We start from the raw sequence: 17,492 nt of genomic DNA, 5'->3' as shown, positions 1-17,492 counted from the left end.
TTAATTTTGTTACGGTATGAATTTAATCATAGAAAAGGCAAAAAAAAATAAAAAAAATTAAGACCTCTGTAACGAAATCCAAGACTTTGTATACCAAATTCAAGGCTTTTAAGGCCTTAATTTGAGATTATCAAATTTAAGACTTTTTCAATGCTTTTAAGACCCCGCGGGTACCCTGCATGAAATCACAGAGTAATTACACAGTAATACCATGGTCATTGAACCAGGTTTTGGTTTTTTTGGCAGTGTGGGCCGGTGCAAATCCTACTGGAAAATGATGGAAGCATCTCCATAAAGCTTGTCTGCTGAAGGAAGCATGAAGTGCTCTGGAAATGTCCTGGTAGACGGCTGCGTTGAGTGGACAGCACAGTGGACCAACACCAGCCGATGACATGGCTCCCCAAACCAACACAGACTGTGGAAACTTCACACTGGACTTCAAGCATCTTGGATTGTGTGCCTCTCCATTCTTCCTCCAGACTCTGGGACCTTGGTTTCCAAATGAGATGCAAAATTTGCTCTCATCAGAAAAGAGGACTTTGGTCCACTGTGCTTTATTAAATCCAGAGTCAACGCAGCCGTCTACCAGGACATTTCCAGAGCACTTCATGCTTCCTTCATTCTCCAGCAGGATTTGCACCGGCCCACACTGCCAAAATAACCAAAACCTGGTTCAGTGACCATGGGATTACTGTGTAATTACTGTGTGATTTCATGTAGCCTAATATTCTAATTTTTTGAAATCCTGTTTTCGTGGGTTTTATGAGCTGTAAGCCCAAATTATGTACAAATAAACAACTAAATACTTGAAATCGTTTAAGTTGTGGGCCCTGAATCTATAATCTATGGAAGTTTAACGTTTTGAATGGAATTATGGAAATAAATCAACTTTTCCATGATATTCACATTTTTTGGAGAGGGTCTGTGTATATATATATATATATATATATGTATATATATATATATATATATACATACATACATATATAGAATGACTGTTAAACTTTAATGCTCACCTTGAATTGTCCAGAAGACCGTCAGATGAAAGAAAATTATCGCTGAACTTTAAACACAAAAAAAGTTTAAATTTACATTTATCAACACATAATCCAATGAAACACGGGTCAAGGTAATGTAAACTTTCCTAGGATAAACCAAAGGCAGAGCAAAAATGGGTCATTTTCCAAACAGATGTACGAAATAATTTAATAACAATAATAGTTATAATAAACATCTTCTTATAATCACATTATAACTTTATTTAGTTAAAATTATGATTAAGCTAATTGCAAGTTTCCATGGTTAATTGTAGCCGATTTCCTAATTTTCCGTCACCCTATAGTTGCATATCATAAAGCTTGTCTTAAATGAAACGTTAAACTGATTCGTCAGTTTCTGAATGTTATATTTACAACGCAAGGTTGTAAAACTTGGAATAGTGATTTGTGCATTTTGAAGTGGATTTACTTAATGTAAATGTAACGAAAGTTATCACGAGGACTGTGATGTTTAAAGCAGATGACTTAACCCTTTCACGCATAGTGGTCACTACAGTGGACAGCTATTAAAAAAGCATTTTCTTGAATTTGCACGGGTTTTTATGGCAAAGTTGCACATCAATCTCTTCATTGGACCCTGGTGCATCATCCTATAAATTGCAACCAAGTGGCAAGCCTTTGTGTTTCGATTTTTTCCCCCTCCAAACCAAGATGGCCAAGGGTCAGTCAGACATGCCAAGTTGCTCCAGAATATCCATCCATTCCTTCTATCCTAGGAGACTCTTGTAGGTAAAAAAAATATTGCAGCATAAAGCAATATCTAATGAGTCATATCACAGTAAAATTTTCCAAGTTTTGATTTTAGATTGAGAGAAAACTCTGATTAATCACATGTCCACTGTAGTGGACGTCATGCATGCAATGGCTATATTTCAGCTACAATTCATAATTATAATGTGAATATTGTTTTTGAAATTTAAAACTTAAAAACTTAATATGCATTGACTTTTTCTACTGTAAATAAATGTATTTGTATTATTAGAATGTAATTTTCATTGACATCGAAAAAAGTCATGTGATTACATAATGTATGACACTTGTAATGTATTACTTTACTTGTTAGATCAAAAAGTAATCTGATTTCATAATGCACGTTATTGTAATGTGTTTTTTTACTCATAACATCAAAAAGTAATCTGATTACGTAATGCATGTTACTTTTAATGCGTTTCTTTACTCATAACATCAAAAAGCAATCTGATTACATAATGCATGTTACTTGTAATGCGTTTCCTTTCTCATAACATCAAAAAGTAATCTGATTATGTAATGTGCGTTATTGTAATGCGTTTTTTTACTCATAACATCAAAAAGTAATCTGATTACGTAATGCATGTTACTTGTAATGCGTTTCCTTTCTCATAACATCAAAAAGTAATCTGATTATGTAATGTGCGTTATTGTAATGCGTTTTTTTACTCATAACATCAAAAAGTAATCTGATTACGTAATGCATGTTACTTGTAATGCGTTTCCTTTCTCATAACATCAAAAAGTAATCTGATTATGTAATGTGCGTTATTGTAATGCGTTTTTTGACTCATAACATCAAAAAGTAATCTGATTACGTAATGCATATTACTTGTAATGCGTTTCTTTACTCTTTACATCAAAAAGTAATCTGATTAGGTAATGCACATTACTTGTAGTTAATTACTTGTTAGATCAAAAAGTAATCTGATTAGGTAATGCATGTTACTTGTAACACATTACTTTACTTGTAACATCAAAAAAGTAATCTGAATGCGTTATGCATGTTACTTGTAATGCATTACCCCCAACACTGATAATTTCAGATGAGATTGAAAAAAACGTATCGCTAGGTTTTCTCAGAGGAGGGCTATGATAGAAATGTGCATGTCCATCTTGAACATAATCAGAATTATCAGCTAATAAGGGTAAATCTCCATACTCTGGTGCACTGGAGGGAGCATCTGAGTGGTTTCCACAGTTGTACCTTGACAGGCTGTAGAAAATTCTGATGGAATCACGGTCCTCATGTTCTGATATCAAAGATACACGAAGTGCAACTTGTATGAAGTTGTATGAAGCCATTGCAATATTTTGCATTTATATTTTTTGTATATATTTTATAGTTTTCACATTATTTGATATAATTGCATTAATTAGTTTGTTAAATTCACATACTTTATCTGTTTGATTATTGTCTTATATTTAATACAGTATATCTTCAGTTTAAACCTTAACCGCATGCTGTCCACTCAAGTGGACATCTGAAGATCTCTTTGAAAAATTTGTAAAAAATAAATAAATAAAAATCAATTCTTGTTTTTCATGCCCTAAGAGCAATAAAAACACATAGGAAAAAAATCCTGACTGAGGTTATCATAATTCATGCATGAAAGGGTTAAATGTCAGTCGTCAGTCGGGAAGTTTTTAAAACGAGCCGTTCATTAATAAACACGCAGAACCGCTGTGAAAATACAGACCGAAAGTCAAAAGACAACGAGCGCAGCGCTGAAAAGTGGCGGGGCTACATAAGGTAGAAAAGAGGAGGAAAAGATTGGCACGTAATTGTTTTTTTGTCATACGCACACTGCACAAATATTTGTTTTAAACAGCACACTTAAAATCCGTCTCTGGTCATAATTTTGAGACAATATGAACCGTTTTGCCGTGCAGCTTATATTTATCACGCAGTAAAAATGTCGATGAGAGCAATATGGCGGTTGTCCTGCAGCATAGACTGTAAAAAAATAGTCCTGCAGACGCAGAGTGAAAGGAGAATTTTAGAATGACTGGAAAAACAGTTTCGAATCCATATTCAATTTACCCTAACACTGACCCAGAATAGATTAAAACCATAGACTGTAAAACACTAAATAGCGTTATGACGTAGCGATGTTATGCTTAGCATTTTCTTGGCAGTCAGCCAAGTTTTTTTGTTTTGTTTTTAGCATTACCCTGTCCCTTAGCTTCCGGGAAAACAGGTTATGCAAGAGAAATATTCAGACAAACATACCAGATTGCCATCATGACCAACCGAACCTGCAGGCTAGGCAACTTAAGTAAAACACAGTTCTATAACGTTACCCTAAATGTTGATTGCTGCTTCTTCCTGTGGGCACATATTATGTGATCACGCAAGCCCAGCTGACTGCGACTAGCGTAGAGCCGCGTCCGAAATCGCATACTTCCCTACTATATAGTAGACTAAAAATAGTATGTGACAAAAAGCAGAATGTCCAAATTCACATTACTGATAAAATAGTAGACAAAAAAAGTACCTGATGACCTTATACTTCCAGCGAGATTCTGGTGTGTAAATGATACTATATAGAACATACTTTTTTTTAGCAGCCCTGAAGTTAACTCAAATTCTAGTATGCGATTTCGGACGCAGCGAATGCTGTAGCACTTTACTATCGACAGTGTCCAATTTAAATGAGACGAAACGAACATTTATTGTACATAATATTTGCAATACTTTCTTAAATTTAAAAACAGAACTTTGAACAAATACAAATACAATATTGTAGTGTGCAGTATTTTTACACTTAGCTAGCCTACATGCTTAGCAGACAGCATACAATTCAATTCACATGGAGCTGGGAACATTTTCTCACAGATCAAATCAAGCTTAATACAAAACGTTACACATTAATATATCAATCACAGACAAATAAATATGTCGCACGGGGATTTCTCTCTGAAGTATCCTGTTGGGCTCTCTCATATCACCAGCGCCACGTGCTCAGGTTAAGTGTCCACAGAAAACATTTTGTTTGCAAAAATATCGGAGACGATTATCACGTTCGAGGAACAGCCGTCATGTTTGCGAGGTTAACGTAATCCGAAAAAGGAGCTTGTTGATGGCGCCAGTCTGAAATAAACTGAACCGTTTTTGTAGCACTAGCATCGGAATAGCCTATTGTTCCAGTAGCACCTCACTACAGTACACGAGTAGTATGGCTCACTAAAATCTAGTGGGCGTTTTCGAAACACTGCTTCATGAAGCTTCAAGATCTTTATGAATCTTTTGTTTCGAATCAGTAGTTCGGAGCGCGTATCAAGTCACGTGATTTCAGTAAACGAGGGGAGCGATCATCTGTGAACCCATTAATCAAGTCTTTTACCCTTGGTTTTACCTGATCTCTGATCAGTTTTATACATTTGTAGACGTTTTAAATAGACATAGTGTAATTAAAAGGAATAATAGTAGTTAAGTCTCTTATTGACCTATTTAGCTGAGCCATGGAACAAACAAAACAAGCCCTGACACATATTATACAGACACTTGATATTTAATTGTATTAGCTGATTTGACTAACTACAGTTTATTGCATTTTATAGATTTTACTTCCAATAAAACGTTTGCTATGTGTTTGCAATACGTGTTTTTCTCGTTTTTCTGCACTTTGGCCTGAGTTTTTGTTGCATTCACACTGTTCTGGCCAGTAGGGGTCAACAGCGTGTGGCGTTTCGAACGCTTTAAAACAGTGAATCATTTTGCGAAGCAATTGGTTCAATTGATTCGAAGCTTTGAAAAGCTTCATTTCTACCATCACTACAGTGTGGTTCATAGCAGTGTGAGGACGACAGCGCCAGCTTAACAGTCTGGTGCCGGAAGTGGGCGCGGCAAGGCATTGTTTTGTAACGTTTTAAAGTTTAAAACAACGTTATTATAAAGACTTTGTTTTAAACGATTTAATTGAAAAGATATAATTAAATGCATTCATAGATATGAAATATTATTATAACAAAATACAAATACACAAATATATAATTCTTTGTGTTTTGTTAGCTCAAGTTTCAGTGTGCATTGTTTTTGCAACCTTTAGATGTTAATGAAGATAAATTAATGTGTTATGGTTAAATCATGCAGAAAACCATCTAATTCCAAAGGGAATACTATTAAATATGTGTACCTTGAAATGCAATGCAATTCGCTTTGGATAAAAGTGTCTGCCAAATGCATAAATGTAAAATAATATCTATTGCCACTGTATATTAAAAAATAACTCCAATGTTCATACCTCCATGAACAACAGCCTTTTTGAAGTGGATTTTAAAATTATTGTTCAATTTGTCCCGTCTTGTTGGTTTAAAAATATGATGATTCTAGCATTTATTGCTGAGGACTGAGGAGTGTTGGCATGTCATGTCCCACCTTCTTCCTGTAGTATGTGCTGTCTTCAATGTTGCCAAGTTTCGCTAGAGAAAGTGACGTAGTCTAAAAAATTGACTGGTTAAAAAAAAAAAAAAAACTTACAGTCAGTTATTATGCTTATGCAGCTGTGATACTATAGCGCAGTTTTGGCGCAGCCTTACATGCCTCTGACACCACAACGCTAATTCAAACAGAGAGATCAGCGATATTGCCATGGCATTAACAGCATCAAACACTAAATAACTAATAGGTTAATAGTCGATTACACTAAACGGACATGGCAAATCTGGCTCCCTTTTAACCAAGAACTCAGTGAGGAAAGTCAGTCAGTCAGTCAGTCAGTCATCTTCATTTATATAGCGCTTTTAACAATGTAGATTGTTTCAAAGCAGCTTTACAAAGATAAACGTATAATTTAAGGTAACAGAGATTGTTTTAGCTTTATAGCGGTTCTTTAATAAAGTTATTTTCCAGCTAAAGTTAGTTTTGATTGATTCGCTTCCGTCGCAATGATCATTTGTTATTAAATTTGGGGCCGCTAAGACGACACCATTCTCTCTACACAGACTTTAAACGCGAACCTGTGAGAAACGCTGATGGCGTTCACATGCGCATTTAGAATTGGTTCTATAGTTATGTGCGTTTGAATATATGTGTGCAGGTTTGCAAAAAAACCTACAAACCAAGCCTGAACAAAGTACTGGCGTTTCCTTAAAATAAAATAAAATTCTGTATCAAAAATTATATCAATTCGGGGTAGGTACGCGAATTGAGTTTCCCGACAACGCTTTATCTGGAGTGGTAAAGGGATCCTCCATAGGGAGAGACTAGTTGGCACTTCAGCACTGCGTTGGATCGGGTCCAGGCGCAGGTCCTTCATCAGATCTGGATACGGCCTGGATCCGGCAGGCTGGGTTCCCCGGAAACATTTCCGTTGTGTTCTGTTCTATTTGCAGCGCGTTTCTGTATTTGGTTTTGTTGTGAACTTTTGCAGCGCGTTTCTGTAATTGCAGCGCGTTTCCGTATTTGGTTGTTTTGTGAGTATTGGGACGCACGTGAGTTGTAAAACTGATGAAGATGTTTTCTTATTCGCTGGTGTTTTTTTTCTATTTGCATGTGTTTTTTTCTGTTTGCATGCGTTTTTTTCTGTTTGCATGTGTTTTCTTCATTTGCAGCGCGTTGAGCTCTCTCGGCCACCGTAGGCATGAGATTATATTCATAATAAGAAAACAATTTATTTCCTTATAGCGAGAGTGTCAGGCAACGCGTTATACTCTCAGTTCAGCCGCGCTGACTGGATTGAGTGTCCACCAAAGCGTCAGTAAACTGCCAGTCTGATCACGGCCATTTGACTGGTTTAATTTGCGATAACCATGCCCAAAACATCACTCATACTAAAGAATAGATGCATGAGATTAATTTCTCTAAAACGCCAATCATGCAAAACAACATAATCATATCAACATGCATAATAAATGAGCTAGAGAGGGAGGAACACAAAACACAAAAATTGCCCAAAAATCAATGGTTTCTGAAACTTGCCAAAGGCAGACTGCCAGACAACTAGCCAGCCACTGACAGGTCACGTGACATGCCAGTGGCGGCTCCTGCCAGCCAGCTGAAGATTGAACCCCTACTGACTGTTTATGTGTTTCTGCTGTTCATTTGCATGACAACAGCGTTTTGGGGGTCTAAGAAAACACAAGCTTTTGACGATACCATTGTCGCCTTCACAACGGAAAAGTTACATACCGTGCTACTGTAAAAGTTGCGGCAGTATGTGAGTTATGCTTAACAATCATAAAAGTATAACTCAATTTCAGCTGCATTCTGAGTCTGACAATGTCATTCGTTTTTATCCAAGGCCATAGCAAGTGTTATTAGCTTGGGGAAATACATCTAGTGAAAGGAAACTTTAAGTCCATGTCCAGCTCTAAATTGTAAGGAATTTATATCTTTGATTTCATAGTACACTTTACAATAAGGTTCATTTGTTTATTATCCATATTAACTAACAATAACTAATCATGAGCAAAACATTTGTTAGGCTACTGTAGGCCTATTTGTTAATCTTGGTTATTAATAATACAACTTTTAATTGTTTGTTCATGTTATGTCACAGTCAGTGCATTAACTAATGTTAACAAATACAACTTTTTTGATTTTAATAGTTTTAGTAAATAATATTAACTAAGATTAATAAATGGTGTAGAAGTGCAGTTCATTATTAGTTCATGTTAACAAATTAACTAATGAAACCTTATTGTAAAGTGTTACTGATTTCATGATAGCTAACACTTTAATGCATACATACATAAAATTTATAACATCAACATAACTAAACATGAATTCCTCATAATTACCTTCTTAATTCTCTGTTTTGTTTGGTAAAGTAAATAATATTTAGTAATATTATCAACATTTCCCAATTTATTTATTTTTTTATTTTTTGTTTGATGTGTTATGCATTCTAATTGTATCAACATCTTTTCATTGGTAATGAAGAGAGGCTCTCTGACTCTGCTGCTCTCCATCGAGCGAGATATTCCAAATAATTGAGGAAGTCATTAAAATATATAAAAACACAACAGACAGACGGGTACTGCTTTAAATACAGGTGAGTTATTTAAAAAATAAATGTTTTTTTTTAAAAGTGCCCTTTTTGGTCCTTCCGCCCCTGCCCCTGACTGAGGAGGTCTGTGCACGCCACTGCCTTCATGTAATCTACAAAATCCAGAATTTGTGAAAGCGGTGATGTCATGCGCATGTGTATTATATGTTCAGTTTAAAGGTGCGTAGTGATTCAAATTTATGTCAATTATGTAAGGTAGAGATAGAAACGGTTGAACACTTGTTTTTTCAGTGCATTTTGGTAAACAAATTTTGGAATGATGCATTGAGATGGATGCAACAAAGAATACCTGTAAGGTTGATATTGTCGTGGGAATTTGTTAAGTTTGGACTATTAATAAAGGATAAAAAGATATCTTTTGTAACTAATAATGTGTTGCTTCTGTTGAAATTTTATATACACAAATGTAAATTTTTCAAAATCCCTCCAAGATTATTGGTTTTTAGAGTATATTTGGAGACCGTGAGAAGGATGAAAAGTCCTAAAGCAATGTATTTGTACTCCTTATTGGAAGATTTTGATTTTATAAAATGAATAATGTCTTACTCCCCTACTTTATATATTTATTTGTTCTTCTATTTTTTTTTTTTTTTTTTTTTTTTTTTGTTATTATTACTATTATGTTTTACCTTGGCTTCAATTTACTTAACCTGCTGATGGGAATCATATGTATATTGTGTTGTAATATTTGTATGTACGCTCAGGTTTGTTTGTAAAATATGAAACTACGAATGCCTTTTTGTTAATGTTCTATAAATATGTCAATAAAAAAAAAAAAAAAAAAAGGTGCGTAGTGTTTCTTTACAAAGTGACATCGCCATCTACTGGCCTGGCATGAATGATACAGCTTTTTTAGTCATTTTCGTGCATCCTTGTGAATGGGATCATTTTTACAATGTTTTCGTCTGTACGCAAAAAAAAAGCAAAGCAAAAACTTTTCAGTTTTTAGTACATCGTTGTCGTGTAAATGTACCCAAAGTCAACACACACATGCAGGGAACAGAAACAATAAAACCAAACCAAAACCGAATATACAGTACATGTCATAGACTATAAACAGACTCCTCAAAGTTAACACTGGCACCTCTCTGCCTGTTTCAGATCAGTTGTGTAATAATCTCCTTCATTTTTTCAGTTCTAAAATTGACAATGTCCATAATTCATGCCACACCTGTTTCCTCTTCAACACTCTGCTTGCCTAGTTTCTCTGGCACATCTTTTACTGTTTTTACCTCAAATTGACTTAGAGTTGCTTACTAGGAAGGTGTCACATATGAAAGCCACCACTTGCTCGCTTGATTCGTGCAAAATTCTGCTGCTAGGATCTTGACTGGAGTCAGGATAAATGAACACATCACTCCAATACTGGATTGGCTCCGGGTCAGGTCCAGGATTTTAAAATCCTTCTGCTCTCACATCAGGCACTGCATGGTCTTGCCCCTCAGTATCTGTCTGCGCTCCTAACTATATAAATTCCCAAGCGTTATTTGTGCTCCTCTCAAGCTGGTTAGCTTAACTTTTCCTTGATGGTTTTAATTATTTTGTATTCCAGTGTGTTCTTCTGTTTGTTTGTTTGTTTGTTTGTTTGTTTGTTTTTTACGTTTTGTATTTCTATCTTTTTATTTTTATTTGTTTTTCTCTCTTTGTATTTTTTTATTGTGTAAAGTGCCTTGAGAAGCTGCTTTTAAGGTGCTATTTATAATAAAGTTTATTATTATTATTATTACAGTTACACATGAGATTCATACTTTCAGCAAGGCAAGAGATTATATGCATTATCTAAGTGTATGAACGTATAGAATAAAAGACTGCACTTGTGGACAGTCTAAACTTGACTTTAACTTCCTCTTGATGTGGGTAAAATGAAGCTCTTAGTCTGAGGTGAAGTTCATCTCCAAAGAGGTGTGAAACAAACAAGACAGCATCATCAGGAAGTGCTCTGCCAGTTGATTAAACAAAATGAGGATTATGCAACTTCCACTCTGTGAGTCTTACAAATGATAAATATCTTTTATATACTTTGTAATCATGTCACTGTATATTTATGATGTTTTAACACCCTAATAATTATGTGTATGATTGTTTATTTCCTGCAGATTTACTTATATGGTGTCAAGCTGCAGAGACTTTGACGACACAGTTTACAGATTTGGGTCAAAATGTGACTATAAACTGTGAACTTGGTTTAGAAGAGGTGACATGGCTGTTGCTGAATCTACCAGATCCTCCGGTTATGATAGTACGCTCCTTCTCAAACCCACCAAACCCACCAACAGCGTTTTACTACAACAAAATATTAAAACAGAAATATTCTGTGCAATCAAATCGTCTGATCATAAATAACATCACTATCGATGAGTTAGGTGTTTATTACTGCATGAACTCAGACAGAACAAGATTCAGCAGCGGCACCAGACTGCACATCACTGGTGAGTGATCTTTCAATTATTGCTTCATACTTGTTATCCATTGCATACCTTTTTTAGACACTTAAGATTCTCAATAGTTGCTCTAAACTGATTTTTATTTACAGCCCCAACTCAATTAACCGAGTTAACTGAGTGTCAGAATCACACCGAGGTGAAGTGCGTTCAGCAGAATCACACCGCAGTGAAGGACATTCAGCAGAATCAGACACCATGGAGGACATTTACTATCATCTCTGCTCTGCTGAATGCTGTTCTGGTCATTGTGGTTATTGGTGAGTTTGTTTTCCTAAACTTAAGTTACAACAGTGTGACTCCATAAAAATACAAATATAATAAGCTTCTACAGTTAAAGGGAATGTCTAATGCTGTTTCATGCATGCATTCTGACTTATTTACACTGTTAAAGAGTTGGATTCTCACGCTAAACATGGCCAAAGTTTCAAAAGACGAGTTGGACATATGACGGAGTATTTCTTTGCCAAATACACTCATTCAGGGTTCGTAAATGGGCCTTTCCAAATACCCACGCACACTTGTGGTCTTTGCACTTGACCCCTTGTCTACTTACATGATGTATTTCCTGTACTTGGCCCAAGTGTTCAAGTGGGCTTGAAGACTGAGAGTGTGTGTAGAACTTTTGATTACCTGATGGGACACACTTATAGTATTGCAAAAATGCAAGTGTTTACAGAGCTTTATTTTGATTTTCAATACTTTGCATTTTAAAATAAACGTCTACATGTCTGTTCAGTAGTCACTATTTAGCAAAAGACACAATTTAAAATTGTGGTACGTCTAATTAAGTGATAAAAAGCAGTTGCAAATGTTGTAAAAAATACACACACACACACACGCATACATACATACATATATATATATATATATATATAGAGAGAGAGAGAGAGAGAGAGCGTACTTGTGATCTTACTGTTAATTACTGTTAATTACTACGAAATTACATGTAATATTGAATTAATTAAACGTACAGTGGAATGTTTTCCTTGCAATTTCGGGGCATGCAATTTTCCAAACCTAATGCATGATGGGATATCCTACGCTTAGCCTCGGATGGTGTTTCCTTGTCCAAATACCCAAACTTGCGGTCTTGGCCACTTGAGAGCGCGTGCACGTGACAGGAAGGAAGTGCGCAAGACTGTGACGTGTCTTAAAAATGCCAAAGTGCAGAGTCCTTAATGCACACTATCTCGAATACCGCTCCGAAGCTAAGCGTATCCCATCATGCACTATGTTCAGGAACTCATGTGCCCTGAAAATTGCTAGATATCGAGGAAAGCATTCCACTGTAATTTTAATTAATTAGATACATATAATTTGGTAGTAAAAACATAAAGTGTTGCACATTTTATTGGTGCAAAGATGAGTATGGCATGTGTAGGCCTATTTTGTTCAACATTTGCAATTGTTTTAATCACTTAATTAGAAGCACTGCAATTTTAAATGTGTCTTCTGTTAGTTACATAGCGACTACTGAACAGACATGTAGAAGTTTATTTTAAAATGCAAAGTATTGAAAATGTAATAAATAAAAGCTCTGTAAACAATTGCATTTTTTGCAAGACTACAAGTGTTTCCCATCGAGTAATCAAAAGTTCTACACACACTTGCAGTCTTTACACCTGCTTGAACACTTGGGCCAAACAGAGGAATTGCGTCATGCAACAAGTGGTCAAGTGCAAAGACCACAAGTGTGTGTATTTGGACAAGGCATGTGTGTTTAGTGTGCGTTCAAGGCACTGCGCTTTGGCATTTTTTAGACAGTCGGTGACGAATGTTTTATAAACAAGGCCCAGTTCGACGCTGGATTTGCAGATCCTTTGAAACTGAAAGATGGTCATGAGTCGGAACCACATGCGGCAAGTAAGGCTGCATCAAATGTCTGTGTTTTGTTGTCAATCAGTGCGCAAGTGCATATAATGTAAACAACACGAACGTATAGTGAATCAAAAGTTATTTGGTTATGATGCGATGATGTATTGTGCGTGACTCTTTAGCTCCGCCCACAGCACCCCTTTAGGAGCTCGGCTGTTTTTGGAAAGAAGCGCTACAGCTGTATCTGTATTTTATAAATCTGATAAAACTAAAGACTCTTCAGAGATATGAAGGATGCAATACTACTCTATAGGTACTCAAGATTAACATGAGATTGGCAGAAACTGTGTGTGTATGTCCCCTTTAAGTTCTAATTTGTTGAGATTGTGTCACATATTTTGTTACTAAACTGAATTCACTGTTAGGGCTATTAAAGGTGTTTGCTGTTGGAAATAAAATACCTGGAGGACGATTACAAGAACTTCATACCACTGATCTACAGCAAACACAAGAAACACAAGCAGTTCAACCTCAAGAATCACACCAACCACTGGTAAATTACATGTGACATCTCTCATTTCCAAAAAACAAGAAAACAAAAAAGTTGGTACTTATAGATTCATTTTCTCTATTACACTTTAAAATGAAGAGTTGATGGTTCCATGAAGAACCTTTAACATCCATGCAATAATTTCATCATAGAAAATGTTCTTTAGGGTTGAAAAGTGAAGAATTTTTACATGTTCTTCACACTAAGAAAAACAATATATTTTAGGAACTGTTCATTGAAAGGTTCTTAGGGGAACAAAAATGGCTCGTCTATCTATGAAATCACTGCAAATCCCCTCTTTTTAGTACCTTTAATTTCAAGAGTGTACAAGACAACTGCAATGTGTTTTCTTATTTTTACAATTTTTAATACTATTTTCCTCATTGCTCTTTCAGTATGCTGACGTGAACTTCTCAAAGGTGCGTAAAACGTTCAGGCCCAGTCAAGTCGACTGCACGTATGCTGCTGTAAAACTGCCAAAATCCTAAGTGTGTTACATACTATTCAGTTTCAAGAGACTTCAATAAAAAGAAATTCAGAGGGACAGATTTATTACTGCATTACTGCGTCAGTATAATGTATTACTAAATTGTCATTGTTTTTGCAAAGTTTTTTTAGCAACATTACTCATGCTTATGTGATTTTGCTTAAATATGGCTTATATTTTATTTCACTGCCCACTTCCCTTTCACTTCTGATGCATGATTTTGTCATATAATTTAAAAGACTATAGGTTTAAACAGGGGTTTTTTTTTTTCTGATGTAATTGACCTTTGTTTTGTAAGTGTAGCCGGACATAATAGGAAGTTCTTTGACTGCATGGAAAGCACACCTCAGACGTGTGAAGAAATTGTAATGAGAGCTGCAGATGTTGTGAAGAGAGCTGCTTATGTGTTATGTGAGAATTGTATGCAAGTATATTTGGAATTCATGTTTATTTAAAGTTCAAAATAAAGATAAAATGGTGATAAAGCATTGAAAGTAGGGGTGCACTGAAACCACTTTTTTCAGAACATACTGATACTTTAATTTTTAGTACTTGCCTATACCGAGTACCTGTTTTTTGTTTTTCATTTTGACTGGGTGTGATAGTCTCGGCTGGTCCCTGGAGCGTACGATCACAAAGGTGTGACTATAACATTCAGTGCATCACATGATCAACTGCTAAATTCAAATGTGGTTTTGGGCTTTGGCTGTTCAGTGTTCTCAACCATATAATCTTTATTTTAGGTTTCAGACATTTAAATATACTGTTGTGATTTATGGTCTTAAATATTAAAATTTAGTATTAATATTGAGTTTTTGGTCGCACGTCACCTAAGGTGAGTGTAAGAGTGTCAGATGATTCCTTCATATATTATGAGGCACCAGGCAAGGAATTTCACCTTGACAATAAAGAACAATCATGGAAGATTGTTGACTAAATTAGAATTAAATAAATTGTTGTAAGTTTGTCATCTGATCAATCTGAAGGATTTAGTGAGATTATGTCGCGCTTGTAGAGCCTCTGATTATCAACACAAGAATGACACAGTTTGCAATAAAAAATAATTTATTAACAAAAAGATATGCAAGAGTAAAATATCACACACTAAATACTACTAAGGAAAATAACTAAACTACTAAGAAAATTTAATCAATAATCAAACAGAAACTACTACACAAATGGACGTTTACCAAATGAATGCCAAGTAGATGAGCAACGGATTGGACAAAGCAATGAATGGGTAATTAGAAGTCTATGGGGGTGTCAATTGCAATCTTTCTGGATGCTGGAATGAAATAGTAAATAAGCATTTACTATGAATACAGATAACGTGTCTAAAGTATCTGTATATTCTGACCCTAGATAAACAGTCTCTACACAAAAAGCAATCTCATATAGCAACAAACTTGGCTTATATTTACGTTTCAGGTGGTCAGTTGATCAGTGTATCTTTCCGCTCACAGTGGCAGTAGACTGGATCGCTTTCTAACCGTTGAAGAGCCGCACTGAGTACTGGAGGTTCGTTGCTGGTTCTTGTGTAATCCGGAGAACTGTAGGTCAAGCGGTGGTCAATCTGCCGGATCCTTTGCAGGCTAGAGGTTACAAAGGCAAGAGTCGTGCAGGACAGATGTTGAATGTTGGAGTCCTCTGCAGATGCGGTTGGGCTGCTTGAAGGTACGTGCGGTTGAAGGTTTACTTGCGAGAGTATAACCTCGGTCGTGCTGTTGTTCCTTCCCTCGTCAGGTCAGAAACTCAGAACGAGGGTGTGTTCGCTTGGGAAAGCTTTTATTCCTTCCAGTTGGGGAGGGGATTACTAATTCCCGCCTTTCTACTTTAATGCTGTGGTTGGGTCGTAGCATTCCAAGTGTCCGCCCATCAACGTCCCACCTTTCCATCCTGTGGAGCTTGTTGCATTATCCCAAAATACACAGTTAAATAAAACAGTGTCTTCAGAACCTTGGAAATGCTTTATTTATTTTCCAAACCTTTCTCAAAGCCCTTGTGGCAGTGTTCTGAACTCGTAGAGTCCAAACTTGATGCAGATTGGTTGAGGTAGATCACCCAGATGTCCATTTCTGTGTCAGTGGGTGAGATTACATTGGCGGTTATTCCAGGAGCGGTTTCCACTGAGTGCGCACAGTTCCCTGGATGAATAAGGAGATGTATATGACATGTTCCTTACAGTTTTCTGTCCTTTTTTGTGGTTTCAAGCCAATGTTAGTATAGAGATTGTATTTATCTTTGGGCCTTTCTTTGTTCTTACTGTGCTCTAGCCAGAATCGATTAGGTGGCCCTTGGCAGTACATGGTCATTCACACCTTGGTTTCAGGAATGGAGAGCTGAGCTGAACAATGGGCAAATGGTGATGAAATCAGTCTGTGATCAGTGGGAAGTGGATGTCCTCATTTTTGCTATTCACCTCTGACAATCCTGGTCAAAATGGTCACTTGTGTCAGCATTGATAGCCTTGTGGGCAGTGCACCGGCATATAGCGCTGTTGCGCTTCGGGCGACACGAGTTCGAATCCCGGTTCGTGGACTTTTCCTGATCCTGTCCCCCGTATCTCTTCCACCTCGCTTCCTGTCCACTCTGTACTATCACAATAAAAAATAAATCTTTTAATAAAAAAATGATCACTTGTTTGTGGTATTCCTTTGTATAGGGTCTTATCACACCCTTTTGACTTTTCATCAAAGTGGGACAAAGGGACTCCTGTTGTGACGTGGGGCCATCTGGGCCATCTTGTCTGCTGTTCACATACAACACATTTATAGTTTGTAAAATACACACTGTCTATGGGAGCGCAATAACAATCTTTGTTGTTGTGTTGTCATACAGTGCTATTGTGACAAGCATGATGCATCACCATGGAAATAATAAGGGGATCCGTCCTAAAATAACAGTCGCCCTAACTCACGCTGGGGGGATCATCTGCAATATTTTAAACTTGCGTGTGAAAGGGTTAAAAATATTGGGCAGAGAAACCAAAAGGATATGAATCAATTTTGTTGGCTCAGCAAATATAAATTTTCTTCAGTTATTTTCATGCCAAATAATGTCTGTTAAAATGTATTGTAGGAGCTACTGTTAATTTCACTGGTTCTATTATTGCTCTACATATAATTTCAAAGCAGCTTTACAGAAAATGCATGTGTCAACATTACAATTTAGAGTGATTTGTTATCAGAGGTGACTGTGTCAAGTTATGTATTTCAGATATACAAATCACTCAGTTAGCTAACAGTGTAATAAGTTCAGGCAGTAACAATGAGCTCACTGAAGTAATGAATATACATTGTTAACAAATGATTAGGATATATAGAAAAATTAAGCATTGGCGCATGTTGATTCAGAGTTGGTGTATATAAATGTATT

General features: G+C 36.2%; 1 protein-coding gene across 1 annotated transcript; it reads left to right on the top strand.

Annotated features, from left to right (window-relative positions):
* The first annotated feature begins 10,695 nt into the window (after positions 1–10,695).
* LOC308701931 (uncharacterized protein) lies at positions 10,696–14,606 on the top strand. Its single transcript, XM_081384409.1, has 5 exons — positions 10,696–10,805; positions 10,918–11,250; positions 11,355–11,522; positions 13,506–13,633; positions 14,026–14,606. The coding sequence occupies exons 1-5, from the start codon at positions 10,781–10,783 to the stop codon at positions 14,116–14,118; spliced, it is 747 nt and encodes a 248-aa protein (XP_081240535.1). The 5' UTR covers positions 10,696–10,780; the 3' UTR covers positions 14,119–14,606.
* The last annotated feature ends 2,886 nt before the right edge of the window (positions 14,607–17,492 follow it).

Source organism: Scardinius erythrophthalmus (assembly GCF_964197995.2).
Source record: "Scardinius erythrophthalmus genome assembly, chromosome: 14".
In the NCBI taxonomy this organism is placed as follows: Eukaryota; Metazoa; Chordata; class Actinopteri; order Cypriniformes; family Leuciscidae; genus Scardinius; species Scardinius erythrophthalmus.
This window is presented reverse-complemented; position numbering and strand designations above follow the sequence as displayed.

Excerpts from the sequence above, each read along its gene's own strand:
- LOC308701931 (XM_081384409.1), top strand. The coding sequence starts at position 10,781 with ATGAGGATTATGCAACTTCCACTCT. Across the intron at positions 11,251-11,354 it reads CACCAGACTGCACATCACTG|CCCCAACTCAATTAACCGAG; the intron begins GTGAGTGATCTT and ends TTTTATTTACAG. Across the intron at positions 13,634-14,025 it reads AAGAATCACACCAACCACTG|TATGCTGACGTGAACTTCTC; the intron begins GTAAATTACATG and ends TTGCTCTTTCAG.